The 22,180-nt window shown below is 35.1% G+C and overlaps 1 protein-coding gene across 3 annotated transcripts in view; it reads left to right on the top strand.

The window, feature by feature from the left end:
- Positions 1–22,180, top strand: part of FBXL17 (F-box and leucine rich repeat protein 17) — a 278,048-nt gene that overhangs the window by 87,966 nt on the left and 167,902 nt on the right. For 2 of the 3 annotated variants that reach the window (XM_054003150.1, XM_054003151.1), the window contains exon 6: positions 6,935–7,065. In XM_054003150.1, the coding sequence (XP_053859125.1) occupies positions 6,935–7,065 (131 nt within the window). Of the gene's footprint in view, positions 1–6,934; positions 7,066–8,134; positions 8,221–22,180 lie in introns of those variants that run through there. The other variant, XM_054003152.1, reaches the window with a different exon arrangement.

The following is a 22,180-nucleotide window of genomic DNA, read 5'->3' as shown; positions in this document are numbered from 1 at the left end:
TGCGATGTAATAACACTGAAAGTTAGGGATTGCATAACCTGGAGAAGGATCAAGGGAGACCTTATTGCAACATTTCAATACCTAAAGGGGGTTTATAAGAAAAATGGGGACAGACATTTTAGAAAGACCTGTAGCAAGTAGTAACATTTTCTGCTGCATCTGTTTTTCCCAGAATTCATTAGTTGATGACATAGTTTTTTGTTCTAACAATCTGTGGTTGGTTTTGTATTGAGTACTTAACTGGTGTTTCATAAGTGTTTAGTAGTAATTCCAGTCTGGAGTTCCTAGAGAATGTGAAATCTACTCTTTGCTCTCTGTGGCCTGTGAGTGTCCCTCCAGGCTGTGCAGAGCTAGTTGCCTTCTGTCCTGCTTCCTGTGTGCAAGCTGGAGATAACAGCAGTGGCCTTGGTTGTGAAATTGCTTTGGGGCTTATGGTTGTATAAAAATTGAGTGGTTTATTATTACTGTATTTTCCCCCTAGTAATGTTAGCTCTCTTTAAAAATACTGCCACTTGAAAAATTCTAAATTACAACGCTGCTGCGTTGCAGAGCTTTTTTTAATAGCTAATTGTGAGGTATGGAAGAGAAAGTGTTGTATACTTAAGAAAAAGAAGAAGCATTCAGGGTTTATTTTCACTCTTTTTCTACTGAACAGAATGACAGGCAAAAAAAAAATTGTTTTTTGAGCAAGACCATATTATTACACTGGTGCCTTTTTCCTTGAAGTTATTATAAACTGAAAGATATACAGATAAAGTAAATAATGATTATTGGGTAAGATGAGAGGCACTTCACGTACATACACAGAAAGAAAGGGACAAAAGTAGTGTGTTTATATGCAGTTAGACTCTTGGTTGAAACCAGTAGTTTGTTCTGATGACCTGAAAGTTTCATTTTCCTTTAGTTTTAATGTGTCAAGCATTGTTACAAAAGAAGTGAATTACCTCCTCCATGACATCAGAGTATTTAGTCCAACACTAAATGTTGTTTCTGTGGAGGCGGGAAGAACATGTGTAGTGTTGCAGTTTATCTTCTGTTTTCACCACATCTGCACTTACTGTTTTCTTGTTTTAGCTTTTATTATAACTTATTTTATTATTTAATTAGCTATGTATAATTTTTTTCTTGTTTGCACTCTTTCTCCCATCCACACATCCTTGTCTCTCAAGAGTTTATCCCTGGTTACTTTTTACTTTGCTTTTCCAGTAAGTGTGAAGACAAATGTCAAAAGTACCTGTGCACATTAGGTGATTGTGTTGTGCGCAAGATCAGCCAGAAGGGTAATCTTCGTTCATTAACCATGTGGGAATAAGAAACTTTTTATTCTTTCTAGTGAGGTAGTGATTTTGTAATGTTACATCTTTGACCTCAAGAGCAGTGGCATTTTCCTCCCCTGTTGTGGTAATTGCTTCTCAGCAGTTTAATTGTTGCATTTTTAATAGAATTTTAACAGCTGGCATCAGCAAATCTTGACATCTAGAAATAATTTTATTACCAAGCTACTTCCTTGGCTTCTTCCTTTGGTTTCTGATGTATATGCAAGGGTATTAATTGCTTTGTAGCAGTATACTCTGTGCTTCTACACCATGTACTTCTGACAGACTGTCTGGTTAATTTTGTTACAGACATCTAATTATATATGAATCCTTGTGCAGAACCTCAACAGAAAAAATTTTCTAACTTATTCTGCTGATCACCAATGCATGAAGACAGTTAATTTTAAGAACTGTTTTTGAAATAATGTGATCCTCACTTCTTCTTCATCTCATAGTTACCCATGTCCAATCCAGCTTAGTGATACCTCTGTCTAAGTTGGTGGTCAGTATGAAGTCAGTCAAAATTCAGATTTATAGAGCAAATTCTTTGGGCTTATTCAGTGTAGACATCATCAGCGTGACAGATACATAATGATAATCTACACATGACAGGACTGATTTTACAAGAGCCTTTCTGAACTGGGGAAATGTATGGTTTCTTTCTAGTAAATGGTTTGTTTTGACACCAAGTGTTCTGCTTTTTGCTGTTTTTATGGTAGTATTTCAGCATACCTTCTGATCTTAAGATCATTAAGCTTCCTGACTAAGGGCATGATTATATTCTTTGGCTAGGTATGGAGAAGGCAGTATTTTAATAAATTTATATAATAAGCTGGATTTCATAAGATAAAATATGATTTATTTCAATCTGTTTGCCTTTAGTAATATGTCCTTTTAAATGTTAGTCTTCCAATGACAGGAAAAAGGCATTAAGTGAGGGTTTTTGAAAACAGTGATTCTGGGACATTCTTCATGAGTGTTAGCTTGAAACTTTACTTCATATGATGCTGTATAAGTGAACATTTTTGCATCTTGTCAAACTGACGGTTTTGTTGAATGAAGTTAACTGTGTCCCTCTTAAGAGATTCTTGTTGCTATTTTGAAGAATTTGATGGTTTTACCCAACTGCCATTTTTTTCAATGAAGTAAAAAAGACATTGCAGAGAAGACCGCATGGTTGAAAGTGCTGGATCTAGGAAACTTCCACTTCCACTCTACTGCCCCAAAAACTTAATTAGAAGTACTTGACAGTAAATAACATGAAGATGTAAACTATAAATCAGTAAAAATTTAATTCTACAGCAACTTTTATAGTTTATAAACTGGAAATTAGTCTTGTAATACAGATACTATGCTTGCAGTTTATATGTGTGTGCAAGTCCCTCCTCTAGAGGTAATTAAATCTTGGTGCATGCAACACAGTTTTTGATCACTTGTTTGTTACTTAAACAATGTGACTTTAATGTTTCACAGTATCTAAGAATTAAACTAAAACTTACTAATATGCAAAAAACATTTTAATCACTCTTTAGGAAAATAGACTCCTTTGTAACTATTCAATAATTTTTCAGCTCTTTAGGCCATGTATGATTACTGTTTTAGGATCACAGTATATCTCAATTGTGTAGTTCAGTTATGGCAGCTTTTCAGTAAAAATTAATGAATGTGAGTGACTTTTAAAAAAATAGTTCATAGAGTCTATTGACATTACAATACAAAGAATGTAGTTTACAGTTTCTTTCACATTGCTGTTTTTAATTTCCTGCAATCATACATTTGCTTTTGGAGACTTAAGTCAGGGAGCAGCTTATTCCCTGAAGGCATGTATACACAGAGTGTCAAGAAAATTAAGCTTAATTAGCAAAAGATCTGAGTTTAAAGCTCATTAAGTCCTTATAAGGACTTTCCTTCAGAAATAATTTGGCTGTCATACTGAAGAGGATTAATCTTGAATTGTTTAGTGGTGGACTTGGCAGTTTTAGGTTTCAGTTGGACTCAAGCTTAAAGTTCTTTTCCAGTCTAAATGATTCTATAGTTCTGTTCTCTTCTGTGCTTTTTAGGGCAGCATATCTCTACAGGAATTGTGGAAGTGTGCAATGGGAAAAGAATTGTGTACCCATTATATTAGTAATTTCAATAAAATAACATCTAAATATTCACAGGAGTTGATACACCCACACTTAAATTACCTATGATCCCAATGGTAATAGTAATTTTCTATCATCTAAAGCACTGCAAATATTTTAATATTCGAAGTTTCAGTAGTCAGGATAGAAGTTTTACTAATTGCATGACATTTAGGCACACAAACAGTATGAATCTCTGAATCTTCAAATATATCATTTGGCATAAAATTTCATTTAAGCCAACCAACAAAAGTATTTAAAAAACCCAAAGGTTTTAGCATATTTTAAAATATTTGAGATCCAAAAGTAATATCATTACTTTTGTGTAAGTGATAATCAGTAATTTCAACAAGAATATGTTTATAAGTATCACACAAAATTAGTTTGTGTTGCTCCTTTTTAAAAATTCTGTTATTTTCTGTTTCATGTTTTAAGCCCTCTGCCTACATATTTGCACTGTGTGTTTTGTCACATTAAATATTCCTTTTTCCATTAAAACATTTTGACTGATGTAGCTGAGTTCAAAGTTTAAATTCTGCTCATGCATGATTATTTGCAAAGCTATAAAGTTAAAATTTCAAGAAAAGCTTGGATATCTGCAGAAGAAGGGCCTTGAAATTGCTCAGTAAAATGGTGTTGCTGCATGAACAAAATAAGTTTTGGTTCAAAAAAAAGAAAACATAAAAGGCAAAACATTATGCACCCTAATTCTGTAAGATTATTTAAGTCACAGAATATCCTCTTTCGCGTGAACAAATGCTGTTTAAAGGTACACTATTTTAATATCAGAATTTATGAATGCACTGTAGAGTCTAGCGTCTGTTTTTTAATTGTCTACTTTGGAGAAGTTTGATTTTTCTTTTTTAATATCACACTACTTTTAGCTGTGAGAGTTAGTATTAGAATGTAAGACTTAGATGTTTTTCTCTTCCAATTTTTTCATAATAGTAATTGTAGCATTTTTTCCCTAAAATTACTTCTCAGGTAAGTTATAAAGTACAGAATTTGTCATTAAGGTATATATATTTTTTAATAAAAAATGATTACGTACACATTTATTACAATAATTCTCTCATTGGTAATGAGATGTTACCTGTTAAGTAGTCAAGGAGGTATTCTTTTCACTGTTATATTCAGATTGATCCAAAATTATGTCAAAAGAAAGTGTATTCAGTTCTGCTGGTCTTGAAAGCCATTGACACTTCTGTAATGGCAATTTGAAGGTTGTAGAGACCATATTATATTTGAGTATATATCAATCTGAAACAGTCTCTTCAAACGTCTAAGACACAATATTTTCTTCATTGAGCATGTTGTGCCTGAGAAAAAGAAGAATTAACCTGTTAAGTAGGTCAGATGTTTAAAATGACAGTAAAAAAGGCAAGTGATGGTTGAGTTACTGTATATTGAATATAATGATAGATTATTACTAGTATGAAGAAAAGAAGCAATGAGGGAATGATCATTCTCCTGTGATGGTAAAGGACAAAATCTACCTTGAAGACCCTGTTAATTTGGTGTACAGGAATACTAGGAATTCAGTTTAGTTTTTGATTCCAGCCATGCAATGCCAACATTTTTTTTCCTGGGAAACCACAAATGCTTTCTGCTCCATTCATCATTGTATCATTGAGGTAGATAATATACTCTTACCTAAGTTACCTCTTACCTAATTTGAAGCCTTATTTTTAGGCATTTTTTAAAAGGAGCATTGGCCCCTTTCCATGCATTGATACTTCAGTGTAAATTTGTGCATTTTAGTCTGTGAGTAATAATAATGGGAAAAGAATCTCCAGTATTGTTGTCTTCTCATAAGAAGAATGTTGTTGAGAAAGAAAGCTTGGGGTTTTCTTAAGTGGGGTGATTTTCTACTTGTCTTTTAAGTCTCCTTAGTTGTTCTAATGTTATAGAACATACTTATTGTTGAATTGTCCAGCAGGTGTATTTTATGTCATAGGCATAGACCACATTATTGCCTGCATGGTTTAAAGGCTGAAATATCTAGTATGAATAGCTGTATGAAGGTGAGGCAATTTACAGTTGCTGAAAGCTTCCACTTGTAATTTATGCAGGAAAAATTGAGAAATTGGTTATGAGCTTTTCTTCAGCACACAGAAGAGAAACTTCATGCTGGAGCAATATGTATGAAATGAGAATAGACAGAGCTTGTGAAAGGTGTCTACTTTGTCAACACAGTATCAATCAGTATATGCTCTGCTCCGTAATAGGCAAAGAAGTTTATCAGAATTTCAGTGGGAATACAGCAAGTACATCCACAGTGATACCTGTGGTAGTATCATAATAATAGAAATATTATTGTCCTAGATTCTGTAGATGTACCCTGCAGGTGTTCCTCAGAGGTGAGGGTTCTTGATTTTATGCGTGTTTTGCAGAGTTTTTGGGAACGGTATGGAGTCTAGCTTTTGTTTGGAGCCTGTTAAAGAACAAAACTCCAGTTTCTGTGGAAGGGTACTTACATTCAAAGTCCTTTTCTCTTCCTTTTCTTCTCACCCCATGCTACCACCTCTCCCCCTACCCACCTGCCCTAAATACACTAACTTAATAATTAACTACTGAAGTGAACCAATTATGTGATCTCAGTTGGATGCCTTTACCTAATCAAATCTTTAGTGACTTAAATCACTGATGAGGATCATTTTTCCTCTCTTACAGGGAAAGTATATTTAATTAAAGTGTCAATATTGCCTAATGCAATTATTTGTCCAGAGTATAACAGAGATTATTTCAGGCAGCTTAAAAAGCAAACAGTACTTGGAGGTTATTATAACTGAAGTGATACTGGAGAAGTCTGTAATTTTTTTTTTTTTTTTTTTTTTTGCATCCATTACTCATAAAAGTTGTAAAACGGTTTGCTTTTGAAGGACACATGAATGAATAATACTAGTAATAAGTCAGTTTAATCAGTGCATAACTACTAATTATATTATTTTGTAACTCACAAGTTTTGTTGTTTAGAATATCCAATCTGTTATTGATAACTGTGCAGGTGAGACTTCAGTATAAATACTGTATTTTCCAGGGAGTTTGTATTATTTGTTTACTTAAAAAGCCTTATACTCTGGAGTCAGTAATTGCATTCATTTGAATCTAAGCACAAACATGCTCTCTCACTTCCTTCTATGCCTTATTTTTCTTATGGCTAAATGAGTTGATATTTTACCTTGGTATCTTACAGTCCATGTATTTAAGAGGAGGGGGAGGGCCTAGGCTCTTATTGTAGGTTGTATAGCACCTTGAATGAGAATGTCTGGATTTTATGTAGTAACTGAGTGCCTGAATCAGAACTTTGCTCAAGCTGAATTCTGTGAATATCTCTGGTATATTTGCTTTTTGTAAAAGATATAGTAATCATATCTTTCATTACTAGCTTGCACATACTCTGCAACTTCCAAAAAGATTAACAGTTTTTTCAACAGTTATGTATGTGAATGAATTTCAGATTATTTCTTTCTCTCATATTTGTCTTAATAGCTAAGAAATCTTTCAAGCTTGGACCTACGTCATATCACAGAACTGGACAATGAAACCGTGATGGAAATAGTAAAGAGATGCAAAAACCTTAATTCTCTCAATCTGTGTCTGAACTGGATCATTAATGACAGGTAACCTCATTAGAGCATCCAAAAGCAGTGTAATGCATATTTAACTGGTTCTGTTAGTTGAGAAAAAATCCTCATGGCTTGGGGGTTGGAGGAGATTGATTAAAGCAAACAGTGTTTGCAGTGTTCTTGCTTGTTTTGGGTAAATCATTGAGACACCTATTTTGTGGAACGTTTGCCTATTTCTGCAACGGAGAACAGTTTAGTTATGACCAGATGCAGCACTAATTTGTTTAATGCATATTTCAGGGGAATGTGTTCTGTACAAAGAGTGATTGAAATGTTCAATTGCTATTGAACTGACTCATTCAGTAGGTGTCCAGGATTTGGATAAATTTATGTGCACTTAAACAATGAAGCATACGTTTGACTATATAAGTAAAAATAAACTGCTTGTGATTAAATAGTGGAATTCCTGTATTTTTTAGAAAGCAACAAGGTTGTTTGGCTGGTTTTGGGTTTTTTTTTTTTGCAAAGAACTCCAGATTCAAAGTGGAAGAATGACTGGGTTATTACCTAGACTTTTCCTTTTGACCAGAATACCTCCTATCCTGCTGTATTCCAGTCTTTCCATTAACTAATTTATTTCAACATCAAGTATGTGGACAAAAATTATGTACAGTTATATCACAGATCAGATGAAAAATTAGAATTTTAAAAGTGAATATTTTCTTTTAAAGCAAAAAATTGAGCAAAGTCAGTGCCTGAGGGTACACAGGGAAGAATATTTTTAATTACTTCTACCAGACTATTTCATTATAACTTTCATTAAAAGGAAAAAGACACTTTTAACAGAAAGGGGTTCTAAAACGTTTCATATAAACCAGAATAATGTGTTCTAGCAATTGTACTTCTTTCCCATGATTACTTTTCGGTTTTTTTAATAAGATGTGCTTTCAAGGTTTTCAGAAGTCATTAAGGGTGTGCTGATGTGTAGGTGAGCTCAGACCTTGGTGAAAGTGTGGTATTCTAAAAGTAATAAAAGTGCATTGTGTTCAATAGGAAGTACCAGTAACTTTTGCCATAACTTCTTTTAGCCCTTAAGACAGTTTTTTTGGATTTGTTGGTTTAGGTCAGACCTTTGATGAAACTTCATTGGTTTTGAAAGCATTGCCTCATCTTTCTGTCTGTAGGATGCACATGCAGAATGAGGTTACTGGAAAAATCCAGGATAAGCTAGAAAAAATAATAATAAAAATTCAAATTATAAACCAGGCAGTTTTCAGGTTTTCATTAAAGTACTTAGAAACATATATCCATCTGCTTGAATGTTTTGAGTACGGCAGTGTGCTAAGTTTGCTACTGTCAAACTGTTCTTGAAAATCCTTTACTGGAATTACTATAAGTATATATTTTAATTCTATGCATATTACTCTAAAACTTCACACTGAGCATTAATTATAAGAATTGTGAATCTTAACAAGAAAAGGAAGCCCTTTCAAGCAGTGACAGATAATCTACTTCTGTATGTAACTTCTAGTTGTTTATTTTTGTTTCTTAAGGTTTTCCATTTCATGCTTTTCTGATTATACTTGTTAGTACTTAATATAACAATTAAAGATTGTAAATTTGAATTATCTTCTAGTTTAAGAAAAAAAAATAGAGAATTTAGAAAATAATGCCTGTAAATCTTAAGCAGTTATTTGACAATTCAGATATTTTTACTATTTTAAAAGTGACATGAAACACCAAATACTAGTCTGAACTGAATAAAGTTGTTTGCTTTACTCCTTCTAAAAGCTCAATTGAGAATAATGGAAAATTATATAATAGGAACATGATACAACTGCATGACTTTATTTGAAGTAAACACCAGTTTAGCACAGAATTTTGAATTTACTCACTTTGAGAATACAAGTGAGCTTTCAAAAGCACACAGGACTGTTCAGGTGCTTGGTGCAGGGTTAAAATGCAAATTAGTTTAAATTAAGTAAATTAGTTAATTATTTAAGCTCAACCCTTTTTTTTTTTTAATTTGGTGCCATTGGGTGGCTCCTAGTCAGAGGGAATGTTAGAGGAGATTCTGTCTCTTGACACCTTTCCAGTGCATATGAGATAGTAGCAGTCTAATGTTTTTCCTGATTCCTGGTTTTAAAATAAAGATTAGTTCCACCTCTCCCCCACTCTCCACCCCATTATCAAACAGGTTTACTTGTGAGATCCAATTACATAGGATTTGTATTCCAGATCTTTTCAAACTTAATAGGACAGTGTTCTGCTCACTTTAGAGAACTGAGGACTGAGGCTTTTTTAAAGCCTTGGAAAACTGTTTTGCTCCATTTCTTTGTGCATAATATTGAGTGTGAAAGAAAACTAGAAGGCTTTTAAAATACCAGTATAACTTAAAAGAGCTAAGTAGCTCTTAAAAGTAGTTGATTATGACTTGGCAGAAATAAGTCACTGGTTTTAAAACTTTCTTTTAGATTTCATGATTGTTTCTAGAAATCCATTAAAATTCTTTCCATAAGCAAGAGTATAACTCTAGAATACTTACAGTCCTTTCTTGGTTGTGACATGGTGTTAGAGTTAATACTGTGATCATTACGTTTCTTCTTAAATAACTTAAATTTAAATGTAAGACCTCTACTTGGTAGGCACTTGCTAAGATTTTTGTTGCTGTGGTTCTTGTGCATATGCAAGAATTGATGAGGACCATTATTTCTGTGTTTTGTTTAGAGGTCTTTTTTGTTTTGGACATATGCCTCTAAAAAGATTATGTGGGGCAGTAAAAAAAAATAATTTACCTAAGGCAAAAAAATATGTTTAGTTGAGATACTCTTGACATTAGTTTTAAAATGAAGGAAAAAGAAGTCTCATCTGATGACTTGTGAAAACGTTTCTAAAGGTTGTGAGTTAAGCAAGATCATAAAATACCTATTGAAGTAATCTAACATAATGAATTCTTCTCCAAGTATTACAGCTCACTCAAAAGCTTCATATGCTATTTTTCAGATTAGTTATGTTTGTTATAGAAACAATCCTACTTCTTTCAAATATGAACAAAACCAAGCTTGCAAATTCTTTTCATAGGCATCATGAGTAGATTACATCTAGTCTTTGCAATTGGAAAGGATTGAGTTCTTTGTACATGGTGAAGTGAATAATATACTCTGAAGCTTGTTTTCTGTAACCTTATCACCTTGAAGTTGTTCTTATGGTCACTGCCCTTGTTCTTTCGAATTTCAGTTGATGAAGTAAAAATAGAACACCTAAAATAAATCTTGTGGGGGATTCAGGAAATGTAGCATGATGTGCTGGCAAAGTTTTCAGGGCTATGTGGGTTTTTTAATAGTTTGAGGAACATCTGCTATTTATTATATCCATAATGATCAGGAAGCAAACAGCAGACAGTCTAACTTTATTTTGTGAATCTCATCACTGTGGCCTGAGAGTTGCAATTCACTTCAACATCTGTGTTAAAGAATTCACTTAGGGACAGACATTTAAAAGCTATGCAGTGACTGTGAAATCTTAAGAATGGTTCTGCTTGCTTCAGTCATTATCTTACTAAAATATTTCCTTATATTTGGATAATATTTGTATAGAGGATGTTTGCCAGCCCCTACTGTATCTATGTTTCTTCTTAGAAAGAAGGGAATAATGCAGATAAGGCAAGGAACTTTATTTACAGGTACAGTAAGACTTTTTTGTGCCATGGCACTGCCAGCCATTCAGGATAAGATTCCACCTGCAATACAAAATTACCTATTGGTTTGCAGTCAAAGGACAATATTTTCCCAAACATTTAAGAACTTTGCTTCTTCCTCTGTAGGTGTTGCCACATGTTCTTGTAATAATATCTCAAGAGAGCTGTATTTTTTCGTGTAATTTATTACACACATTGTGGGTGACTTCGGTAGCAGGTGCTAAGATTTGCAGAGCATCTGGATGTTGTTGAGACCAAGTTATGATTGTAACTTGGAGGATGATATGCAATATATCCATGGCACAGTAAAACAGTGAGAATTTTGCTTATTTACCTTGTGGTGGTATTGCTTACCATCATTGGACTTCTGACTGGTGATGGGGTGGGAAAGAGGCATTAATGTACACCTCCTTGAGCTGTTAGCACAGATGGAAAACCTGGATGTAGTGTCGTTATTCCATTTTTGAGAAAATGGCTCTTTCTTCTTTTGTGTTTCCATGAAAATCCACTATGGATAAACCAGAGTAGGCAGTGTAATGGGACAGTCTAACCACCCTGTAATGATTAAGATTTGTTTGTGAGGATTATAGTTGGAGTCCAGGACAGAGGAACTTGAAAATACAGACATTTCACGAGGAGAGTAGTCAGGAAGTCAATATACAAAAGAAATTCTGTGGAAACATAGAAACAGACCATAAGCCTGAAAATCAAACTATTTGTACTGCCTCAGAATCAGGAGAAAGGAGAATTAACCTTCAGAGAGTTTCCATTTACTTTATTTGACTACATCACTAATGCAGTGCCAATTTCTCAGACCTGGGTATCATAGTTGTTGGCACAGAGCATTTTGGGGTTTCCACATTGTTACTTAGTAGAGTAAATTGTTAATGTGGTCTTCCATACATTAGAGAAGTGTCCAAAATTTTATGTGACTGCCTACCATGAGTTCATGTAAATCCATGTAATCAGCATTGGGAGCATCTAATGAGACCCGGATTTGTTGTGGGTAGAGGATTACAGTGCTGAAGATTATCTCAGCAGGAGATTAGCTCACTGTGTTTAGTCCCAGAGCTGCTGGTATATGTGAATGCCTCAACATTTCACTAGCAGACATGAGCATTACAACAGTAGCCCAGTTCTTACAGTGTATTTTTAATAAAATACAAGGTTAGTGAGCACTAGTATTATTTTCTGGAAAAGTAAAAGAAAAGGTTTTTTTCCTCCTGAAATTAAAAGTCTCTGTATATTTGATGTGGAAATTATTTTAATGAAATTGCTTCTAAAGAAAGAGTTCAAGGCTTTCATCTTGCCTATGTTTTTCCTAATCAAAAATGTCCATTTTAACTTTGATGATTTAACAATGCTAATATAGCATCTGATTCATCACCTTAGGTGTGACTGAAGTTGCAATGTACTACAAGAGCATTGATTCTTGTTTGTGTAATATTGTATAATCTGGACTTGTGGATATAGTAAAGTCTTCCAGAAAATAACTATACTTTTATACAATATTTGTCATGAATCACTCTAGGTGAATGCTAGCATTTCTTTATTCTAATTTTATTTCATCTATTCTGAATTATCTGAGAGATCTCCTTAGAGTACTCTGCATATTTATCAGATGTTTAGTTAGCTACATTAAAAACTTGAACTCAATAAAAACTGAAATAATGTAACACAAATCAATTTTACTTTTAAAATTACTTACTCTTTTGAATGTCATACTTTTTAATTAAATTTAGAAGAAAATTTGCTTTACCCTGCAGATGTTTTGTGAAATGATTTGAGTCTGACTGCCAAGTTTTTTTTTAAACTCAGTACAAAGCATAGAAGTTGGACAAAGAATACACCTAAGCATGGCAATTTTCTTTATTGACTTTAAGTTCTGGGTGTTGTATTTTTTTTTTTATTATTATTAAAAAAAGAAAAAAACACCCCTTTTGTGTGTCCAGAGTAGTGGGATAAAGTGAAATGAGACACCCATACAGGAGCAGGGGAAGAGTATGAGAAGAAAGGAGCAGCAGTGAAAAGTATTGTGAACTGACTGCGACCTACACACCACATTACCCTCTGGGAGAAGAGAGAAGGGAGTTGGGAGTAAACTTTGCCCAGCAAAAAATGGCAGCTGAGGTGTTTTTAAATTTGCTCTTATTTCTCATTATTCTGCTCTGTCTAATTGGCAACTAGATCAGCTTCTCCAAACCAAGTCTGTTTTGCGTAGGTAGCAAGTGATCTCCTGTTCCCTATCTTGACCTACAGGCCTGTTTCATATTATTTTGTTCCCCAGTCCTGCTGAGGAGGGGGGCTTAGAAGCAGCTGGGTGCCCACCTGACAGGCATTTAAGGTATCCTTACCACCCCATCCCACACTTCCATACTCTCCGGCACAAACCACTCCACTGTATGTCCTACCCAAGGCCTGCAGTTCTTCAATGACTGCTCCATTGTGGTTTTTTTCCATGGGGTACAGTTCATAAAGAACAGGTTGCTCTAAGCATGGATCCCCCACTGCGGCTTTTGTTCTCTGTGGCCTCGGGCGGCTGGGAAGCCCGGCTAGCGCTGCCCTTTGTGAGACCGCAGCTGCCGTGTGCACGGATGCTCTGGGTCTCAGGCGTTTGCCTCCCTGCTAGTGCAGAGCGCTCCGCCGTGGCTACACAGCTTTCGTAGCCTTACGCTGAGAGGAGGCAAAGGGATGAGAGAGGCACACTTTGCTGGCGGGCCTGAGAACTTTTATTTCCCACGTGGTCGCAGTGATGGCTTGGGCAACCCTTCCCAAGTTGGCACAAGGGCAAAATGGTGAATGGACAATGGAAGCACTGGGTTAAATAGGGGGCGGGCGGACAGGGACGGAAATCCCCCTCACCCAATGGGACAGACAACATGGTAGTGACGTGAACCACAGCAACCTATGGGAACATAACAGAGGTGGGTACAGGGTTCTGGGACAAATAGGATTACAAGGATGGGGTGACTGGCACAGAACTTTCAAGAAGAATCAGGCAGTGGCTACAAGATTGACATGTAAGAGCTCCTGTGGTAAGCGACTTGGAGCAGACCAGTGTGAGGGGACATAGGGGTTCAGAGGACCAACCTAACATTTATTAATATCCCTAACTGAATCAACCCAACCTACAACACCCCACAGCTCAGTTTCTGTGATTTTGTGAACACTGAGGTAGCATTTATGCTTCAGTGTTTCCTTTGTTAGACTTGGGCTTTGTCACTTACACTTTATTTCAGTGATGTGATACCTTACATAACTTAGTTTTGCCCTTGTTGTGCAGTACTGTAGAGAATGGCACCTTTCATGCCCAGGAGTGCAGGATGAACTTCCTCCAGAATCAAGCAGTGGCTGTATATTTGTGCTGTTCTGGGTATCTTTGTTTTAAATGTTTTCTTACTTGACAGTGAAGTGGAAAAAGAATGTGGAGTATGACTCCACACATATCTCAGCAGTTACCCCAGAAATCACTAACCTTACCAGTGTTAGTCATCCTTTCAGCTTCTATTAATATGCTCTGAACCCACATTATAAAGGCTTCTGAGAAATGTTTCTTCAACATTTTTATCAAAGAAATTAATTTTTACAAACATTTAATTAGAACTATTATACTATCTGTTTAACCAATGATAAAAATCAGAATGCATTTTATATAATTAAGTATAACTGTCCATTTATTAGCTTTAGCCTGCTAATTCTACTTATCTCTATAACTAAGATAAAACTGGTATTTAAAAAAATAGGTTTTTCAGGGAATATTTTTTGGTGGAAATTGATGTTATCAGAGAGAGTAAAACTTTCAAGCTCTTGTCATGATTTGCCATGCTTTTGTCTGTCTTAACATACCTGAAAAATGGGGAAAATAGTCCACTGCTGTCACACTGCTGAAATGTATGATAAATGACGGTCTGTAAATAGTGAAAATATGAGGAGGGTGATTAAGTCTGACAATTCTCATGTAAAACTTGAGATGATAAATATCTCCTGTGATTAGTTGGTAATTTAGTGCAAGGGACTAGCATCAGCCTAAACAATTTTATGAGTTGTGGCATAAAAAAAAATTCTGCGAGATAGGTATGCACTTGATAAAATAAAGGAGAAATTTCTTAAACTTAGTTGCTAATAATTAAAAATGGCAGACTTGACACAAAATGTGGCTTGATGACATTCCTTACAGAAATTAAGAAAGTGCAATGCTCCCTGAAGGCATGGAAATGACAGTGTGTTATAAATCTGATTCCTCAGTGCATCATGAAAACAGAAGGGTTTCGTGTATCATTTCTGTACAGATGAAATACTTCCAGTGTTATAATTTAAAGCAGTACAGAAAATTAAAAAAAAGCCAGCCTGCCATGGCTCAGAAAAGAAGATGTAGTCATCATTGCAATTACTGTTATATTCTGAGGTTGCAACCTATAATTCATCATGCAGTCAGAATGGACACAGTACGTGAAAAGATGAGAGAAAAAGGAATGGGTGTCCCAATGATTTACTGCACTGACTGTATTGTTTAGATCCTGTCAGTATATCCAGTATAAATACCATTTGAAAGGAACATAACCATGTTCTGAATTCACTTTAGGCTGTTTCCTGCTACATGGGTTCTAAGCTCAAAATGAAAAAGAAGCAGCCTTTTTTTGTGTTTTTTTTTTTCTTTGTATATGTGTGGGTGAGCATAAACTTATTTTATGGTGGGATCATGCAATCATATAAACAGGAAGTGTGTCAGATGCTGCATACTAATTATCTTCAATCCTGATCAGGTTACTCAGTGAGCCCTGCTTTTCTTTTGTTAAAACCAAAGAAGGCTGGTGTATTCTGAATTTTCTATGATGTTAAATGTAGGGGTATTTTGTTTTTAGAATTCAAGATTAACATAGGTTGACTTGTAAAGGATTTTAATGTACCTTAGAAAAGTTGTAGTCATCTGGAAGAGGAAGATAGTGATGAAGTGGAAGTTGAGCTGACAGAATTAATAGTTTGCAGTATTATAGTTTACTGCCCTGAATGTGCAGTAATAATGTAATGAGGAGAATAAGCAGTAATTTAAAGTGGTGGTCATGGTGATGCCTATAGGATATAGTTAGGGAAAAATAAATGAGCAACACAAAGAATAAAAGTTTTAAAAGGCTAAAACTGTGTCTCTCTGCTTGAAATCTTATTGACTTCTGTTCATACCTTGTTATTGTGATATGCTGTTTTTCAGAGCCATGGTGAAGTGGTCTGAGACTTCCTTCAGTCCATATATCTAGTTTTTAGTCTCATGGAGTAGAGAAGAAACTGTTCAATACTTGCCTCCATGTGCCTGAAGGGAGCTAGGACTCAGCCAGCTTGTCCAGCTAGCTTTCAGACAGGTAGAGTTCTCACAGAGGCAGAGGCCTCATAGTTCTATATAGACAGAAAAGACCAGAAAAATCCTGCACAGTCTGCACAATTAAATACAGCCTGAATTTTTCACTGTCAAAGACACTTATATCTCATTTATAACTTCTATAATTTCTGTTGTTCTGGCATGCTAGGAGTGCTATGTCCATTTCTCAATTGCCCAGTACAAGAAAGACAGGGATGTACTGGATAGAGTCTTGCAAAGGACCAAAAATGAGATGAAGGGACTTGAGCAGATGTCCTGTGAGGGCAGGCTGAGAGAACTGGGGCTGTTCAGCCTGGAAAACAAAAGGTTCAACATGCATAAACAAATGAAACAAGGGAGCAAAGAGAGCAGAGACAGGCTCTTTCCAGTGGTGCTCGATGACAGATGGTGGGCACAAGAAACACAGGAGGTTCTCTTTGAACATCGGAAAACATTTCTTCACTGTGATGGTGGCTGACCACTAGCGCAAGTTACCCAGAGAGGCTGTGAGGTCTTCCTCCTTAGAGACAAGGATTCTAGGTGCCTTCCAGGCCTCTTCCAAATGTATCCATTCCGTGACTCTCATACTAACCTCTTGTGTTAGTTTGTATTTTGGTTGTAAAGGTAGATGGAGGTAGGTGAAGTGAGGTTCACCACAGCAGCCATATTCCTTGCCTGCTTCTGATTTTTCAAAGTTTATAATGACATGTTTGAACAGACTGTTATCTCCTGATTCTGAAAAATTTATTGGTCAAGGAAGTCCTAAAGAAGGCCCACAAGGAATGTGAGATATATTGATATCAGCATCATTGATGTTACTGTTTATAGTGAAGAGTGAGAATAATTTGTGTATTGCCCTCATTCTTTCCATGTCTTTCCAGTACCAATTATCTCCTCCTACTCTGTTTTATTTCTTGTCTTAATTTTCCCTCCCCTTCAGACTTTATCTGATAAAGTCTAATTTATCTTGCCTGTGGCATTTAGCAGATGGTTGTGAGTCTGTGATAGTCAGAGAGTTAAGAGCAATTCCAAATACTACGCATTGGAACAAATTTGCCAAGTTCCAGTCATTCCAGACTGAGGTTTGTAGTCTGCTCCCTTGCAGCACAGTATCAAAAACTTTGTTTCCAAAGACAGTGTTTTTTTCCCGTATTTGTTGTCATCCCCCTGTGCTTGAAACACCTCCCAGAGCATGAGAGAGAGTGAACAGGACTTTCTGTCTTGTTTCTAAAGGATAGAGTTAAAATAAAACTAGTTTACCTGCACTTAATGCTTTGTATTTCAAATTTTCATGTTTTTTTTCTCAATCACGTTATAGCATTTTTATAAGTGGTTATTGCCTTTGACATGATCATTTTTTCTGATGAAAATGCCATCTGTGCTTAGCTGCTTAGTTTCAGACAGGGAGACACCTTTGCTTTCTTGGATCTGCTTAGTTCTATGCAGTAGTACTTCTTTCCATTGAGAAAAGAAATCCTGTTACCTCTTGACATACTGTAGCTAGCCAGATTCACCAACACCTGCCAGCTTGTCACTAGTAGAGGTGTTTCAATTAAGTATATGGATCTCTAGTAAGTGAAAAGTACTCCTAATAAAAAGGATTGTCAGTAGTGTTTTCCTGACTTATTCCTTAAGTTTCCTATAGACAGAGGGAAGGCAAGCTGTAATGCAATATTAACCTACCTGGAAAGCTTTTTAAAGACTGTGAATAGTAAAATAAAAAGACTGGTCTTCTGTTCACTTTTAGAAAAAGAACCTTCACAAATAGAAATGACAAGTAATTATTTAGTTCCATTCTGGTAAAATTAACTAATATACTTCTAAATTAACAGTTTATAGAAGTCAACAAAATAACAAGCCATACATGATACATCTGGTTTCACACAGAAAAAAATGTGTGTTAAAGTATGCCTTACACATGTTATTTGAGATCAGTGCAGCTACAGTTTTGGAAAGATTTTGATTTTATTTATATTTTGTTACTTTTCTTTCAAGAAGAATGTATCTTGAAGTTTATGGTTTTGCCTTTATATTTCATTTCTTTGTATGCAAATGTACACACATATATATAACATATTTTCTTGATGGTTAATAACAGATTTTTGCATATGAGTAGGTCTGCTAAAGGTATTGATTGAATGAATGCTTCCTATTTAGGGAAGTTTTAAGACTTAAAGAAGACTTAGGGAAATCTTAAGAGTTACATCTAGGCAAGTTTGTAAGTCTGATTTACTATAATTTGTTGCTTGAAGAGTAACGTATCAGTAGTATTTTTTTGCTGGAGCCACAGTACATTTCAGTGAGACTTTACTAAGAGTTAGTGATTTTAAACTCTTTGTTTCAAAACCTGAGGTTGGATGCAGCATCTAAAAATCCTGACTGCCAGAAAGATTAATCAGCTGCTTGTGGACCCTGCCCAGTGCAGAACAGAACAGAATCCAAAGGCTAATTTTTGTTCTCCATCTACTGCTGAACAATGGGAATTAATTTATAAAACTGAATTTCAAACTCACAGATGTGTATAGAGGATTATCTACTAATTGTTCTGCCCTCCTCTGATTCTTTCCAGATACATATTGCTATTAGCTTAACTTTATTAGGAGTTATGCAGTTCTGGCAATTCATGTTTCTAAGCTCCTTGAAAGTCCTTTTCAATGCTACTGAAGTTGCATAATTTATTTCAATCTGGAAAATCAAGCATGAGCTGATAGAAAAGGGAAAAAAATCCAGCCATACTGGATTGGAAGAGTAAATTCAGGAGATAAATTTTGATTTGCACAATACTACCAGGAGACAACAGGCCTTTTATAGTCCTTAATTAATTCTGTGCTTGATGTATAAAATACATTCATTCCAACACATTTTCAAGTTGTTTATAAATCATACATAAATCAGTTTAGGATCTAACAATTTTTTTTTTTATGGTTTTGATTACTGTCACTGAGAAGATACCCACTTTTGAAATATTTATGTTCCTATTGGATTGATTCAGGTTAAATTTTACTCTTGAAGACTAGATCCCTTTCTGTTGCATAACTCGCTTTTCCGTGCTGCTCTTGGTAGCTTTTTATCAACAAGGCATAACAATTTGCTTGTTAGGCTGAAAAGTGTACAAAATGTTACTTAGAAAGGCCTGTCAGATGGCATTCAAGTATTTATTCAGTCTTTTCAGATACTGCAAATACTTGCCTACTTGGAAAAATTACTTAAAGTAGATCTTACCTTGTCTAGCTCTCCTTTCTTCCAATCTGTGTATTTCTTTTGGCTGATAGTTTTCAGTGGTTTCTTTTTTGCATGTCTGTATCTAGTGGTTTTGATTTCTTTTAAAGTGTTTTTTTAAATTTTGACATATGCAAGCTGTGTTGAGAGGATGCCTTTCCTCACATGTGTAATGTATTTTATGCATGTATAAAATATATATACATTTTCTACACAAAGTGTTTCTCTAATCTGTATTGCAAACTGTAGTCCCGTTTCTACTTTCAAAGATAGTTATTAATAGCCAGCAAAATTTAGCTTAGAAAATTTGTGCCATCCTTTAGCATTTCAGCAGGGTGGAAATAAAACATGCGTGCTCAAGCTTTCATCCATTAATTGTATTCTGGCCTGGGAGACCGTGTCAGGAATTTTAAATGATGTTAGACTTTCCTGGGGCAACCGGAGAAAAAGGAAAATACATGCTGTGTAACTTAGTTCTGCTCAATGGTCTCTATTTAGACTGCTTTCCTGCCTGTTTCTGGTCTCTTGTTGATGACATTAGCAACAGAACTGCCAATAATTATCGTAACTTGGAGCTAAATGTAATGGATGCTCTTGATTTTACATAATAGCAAGAGTAGCTCAGAAATTTCAGGTTATATTCAATCCTCAATTCAGCATAAACCCACAAAAATCCATTCTATTTTAAAACTGTATAAACTTCCAAGAAAAATAATGTTGGTTTGTGTTTGTTTTGGTTTTACATTTAGCATTCAGAAAAAAGAAGATAATTGGAAAACTATTACGTGGAGTTGTGCGTTGGAGACAGACACACGACACAACACTGTGGGTTATCAGCAGACGGCAATGAGTTTAACAGGCTGCCCTTTTATAGGGGCTTTGGATTTCCCAGCTCAGATAGATTGGATGGGAGCTCTCTACCCAGCTGTCTGGCTAGTGTGTATCTGCATCTCAGCTAGAACAGGGTTGGCTGATGTCTTTGCTTGGGTTTAAATCCAACCTATCCCGACCTTATCCAGGGACTTGTTTTCTTGAGGTTGGTTGAGTTTAAGAGGCAGCTTCAGATCAGCTGCAATGTGACAAAATACAAGTAAAAACTAGGTTTTCTAGTAATATCTTAATCTAGATATCTCCTTACCTGTGATGATAAACAATTGTTCTAAACATGTGCTCTAAGCAAAAGGATAAATGTTTCTACTACGAGGAATTTCTTGTATAATTCTCGTCTAAAAGATGTTTTGTTTATCGTGGTTACTATAGGTTACTATCCTGGAATGCTGTAATAAACATTCTTCTTTGCTGCCCCTGACAGATTTAATTTTCTAATTAAAACATAGTCATGTTTTTGAAAAAATCTTACTGCAGAATTGAGGGCTGTTAAGAATGTGCTTAAACACTTCAGGTCAAATTGTAAAATAAGCATTTCAGAAGAATTTTCAGTTCATAAACTTTTATTTTTGCTTATAGCATTGCTTTGACTAATTGTTCTTCAGTAAAATGAATGTATCCCAGTGGTCAATACTGTCAGATATTTGCTGAATGAAATTTGCAGAGATGTTTCCTGATTAGCCCTGGTCTAAATGGTGATGTATTCATATATCTGTTAATTTGAATACCTATGCGTTCTATGAAATAAATAAGGCGAAGCAATGTGGAAATCACAGGTTTTAAAAAAGGAGTACAAAAGTTAGTTTGAATTTTCACTGTTGTAGCCATTTTTTACTAGCATACCAATCAGAAAACATTGAAATTGGAATTTAATATCTATTTTTTAAACAGCTATGGATAGATTGGTCTCTTCAAGTACTGCTCCAAGTACCTCAAGACAATGAATGTACAATACTGTACTGTAACATACATTAGGATAAAACATGAACCTTTTAGAAGTTAAAGGAATATGTAGAGTTTAAGTTGATTTTATTTTTCCTTTTTTCATAAAATTGTTTTCTAGAATTTTGCTTTTTAAGTGTCTGTAAGTGAATGATAGACCTTTAAAAAAAGCTTCTTGAAGCATTTTTTTAAAGTTGGCTGCCAAAATGGAAACTGCTAGGAGAGAAGTAAGAACAAGTGGCTGGGTTTTATTCTTCTCTAGATCTTGCCCTAATAGCTGGTCTTTTCATTTACAGCCTTATTAACACATTAATATAGTTTAGATGATTAGAGATTTCCAACACATATTTTTGCAGTCCCCAGGTCCTAACACAAGGGCTCAAAAAATGAGTTTACAGATAGAATTTGTCACTGGATCTTCAGCTTTATTTCAGCATATCATTTATTTCACTTCCCCTTCACACCTCATTTTGCATCATTATTTTGAGCATTCAAAGAGTCAGAAAAGTATTGCAGAGGAAAATAAAGCTTCTCTTTCTGAGACTGCAAGTTATGCTACCCATTTTATCTGGAGGGAAGGCCTTAGAAACCCTTCTTCATATCCTGCCTATTGCCTGTCATGATAGTCTTTCTCAGCAAGTGCCCTCAGAGCAGTGGTGTTAAATCAAAAGTTCCTTTAAACTATCCTATTATAGCAAGTCATATGTCATATAAGATTCATATATGTTGTTCAATTGCATGTTAAAAGGGCTACAGGAAAAAGAAATAATTTTTAGGTACTTTGGCTGAGAGCATTAGCTCTCAGCTTATAGTATTCTAAAATTCACTGGTGGTATAGTTTACATAGGTAACCCAGCTATATTCAAGTTAAAAAGCAACATTCAATAGTGGTATGCTTGTAAATGTCTGGAACAAAAGTTGCACAAAATCACTCCATTTTTGAGGGAAATAAATTCATACAACAAATACATACAGTAAGGTGATGTTCTACAATTTTCTCTATAAAGGTTTTATCATTCAATAGAATGCTTTAATTTTTCCTGAAATTTCAAAATATGTTTGCTTTGAAATAT

Source organism: Vidua macroura, chromosome Z (genome assembly GCF_024509145.1).
Source record: "Vidua macroura isolate BioBank_ID:100142 chromosome Z, ASM2450914v1, whole genome shotgun sequence".
Lineage (NCBI taxonomy): Eukaryota > Metazoa > Chordata > Aves > Passeriformes > Viduidae > Vidua > Vidua macroura.
Note: the sequence above shows the minus strand (reverse complement) of the source record. Positions and strands in the feature narration are given on the sequence as shown.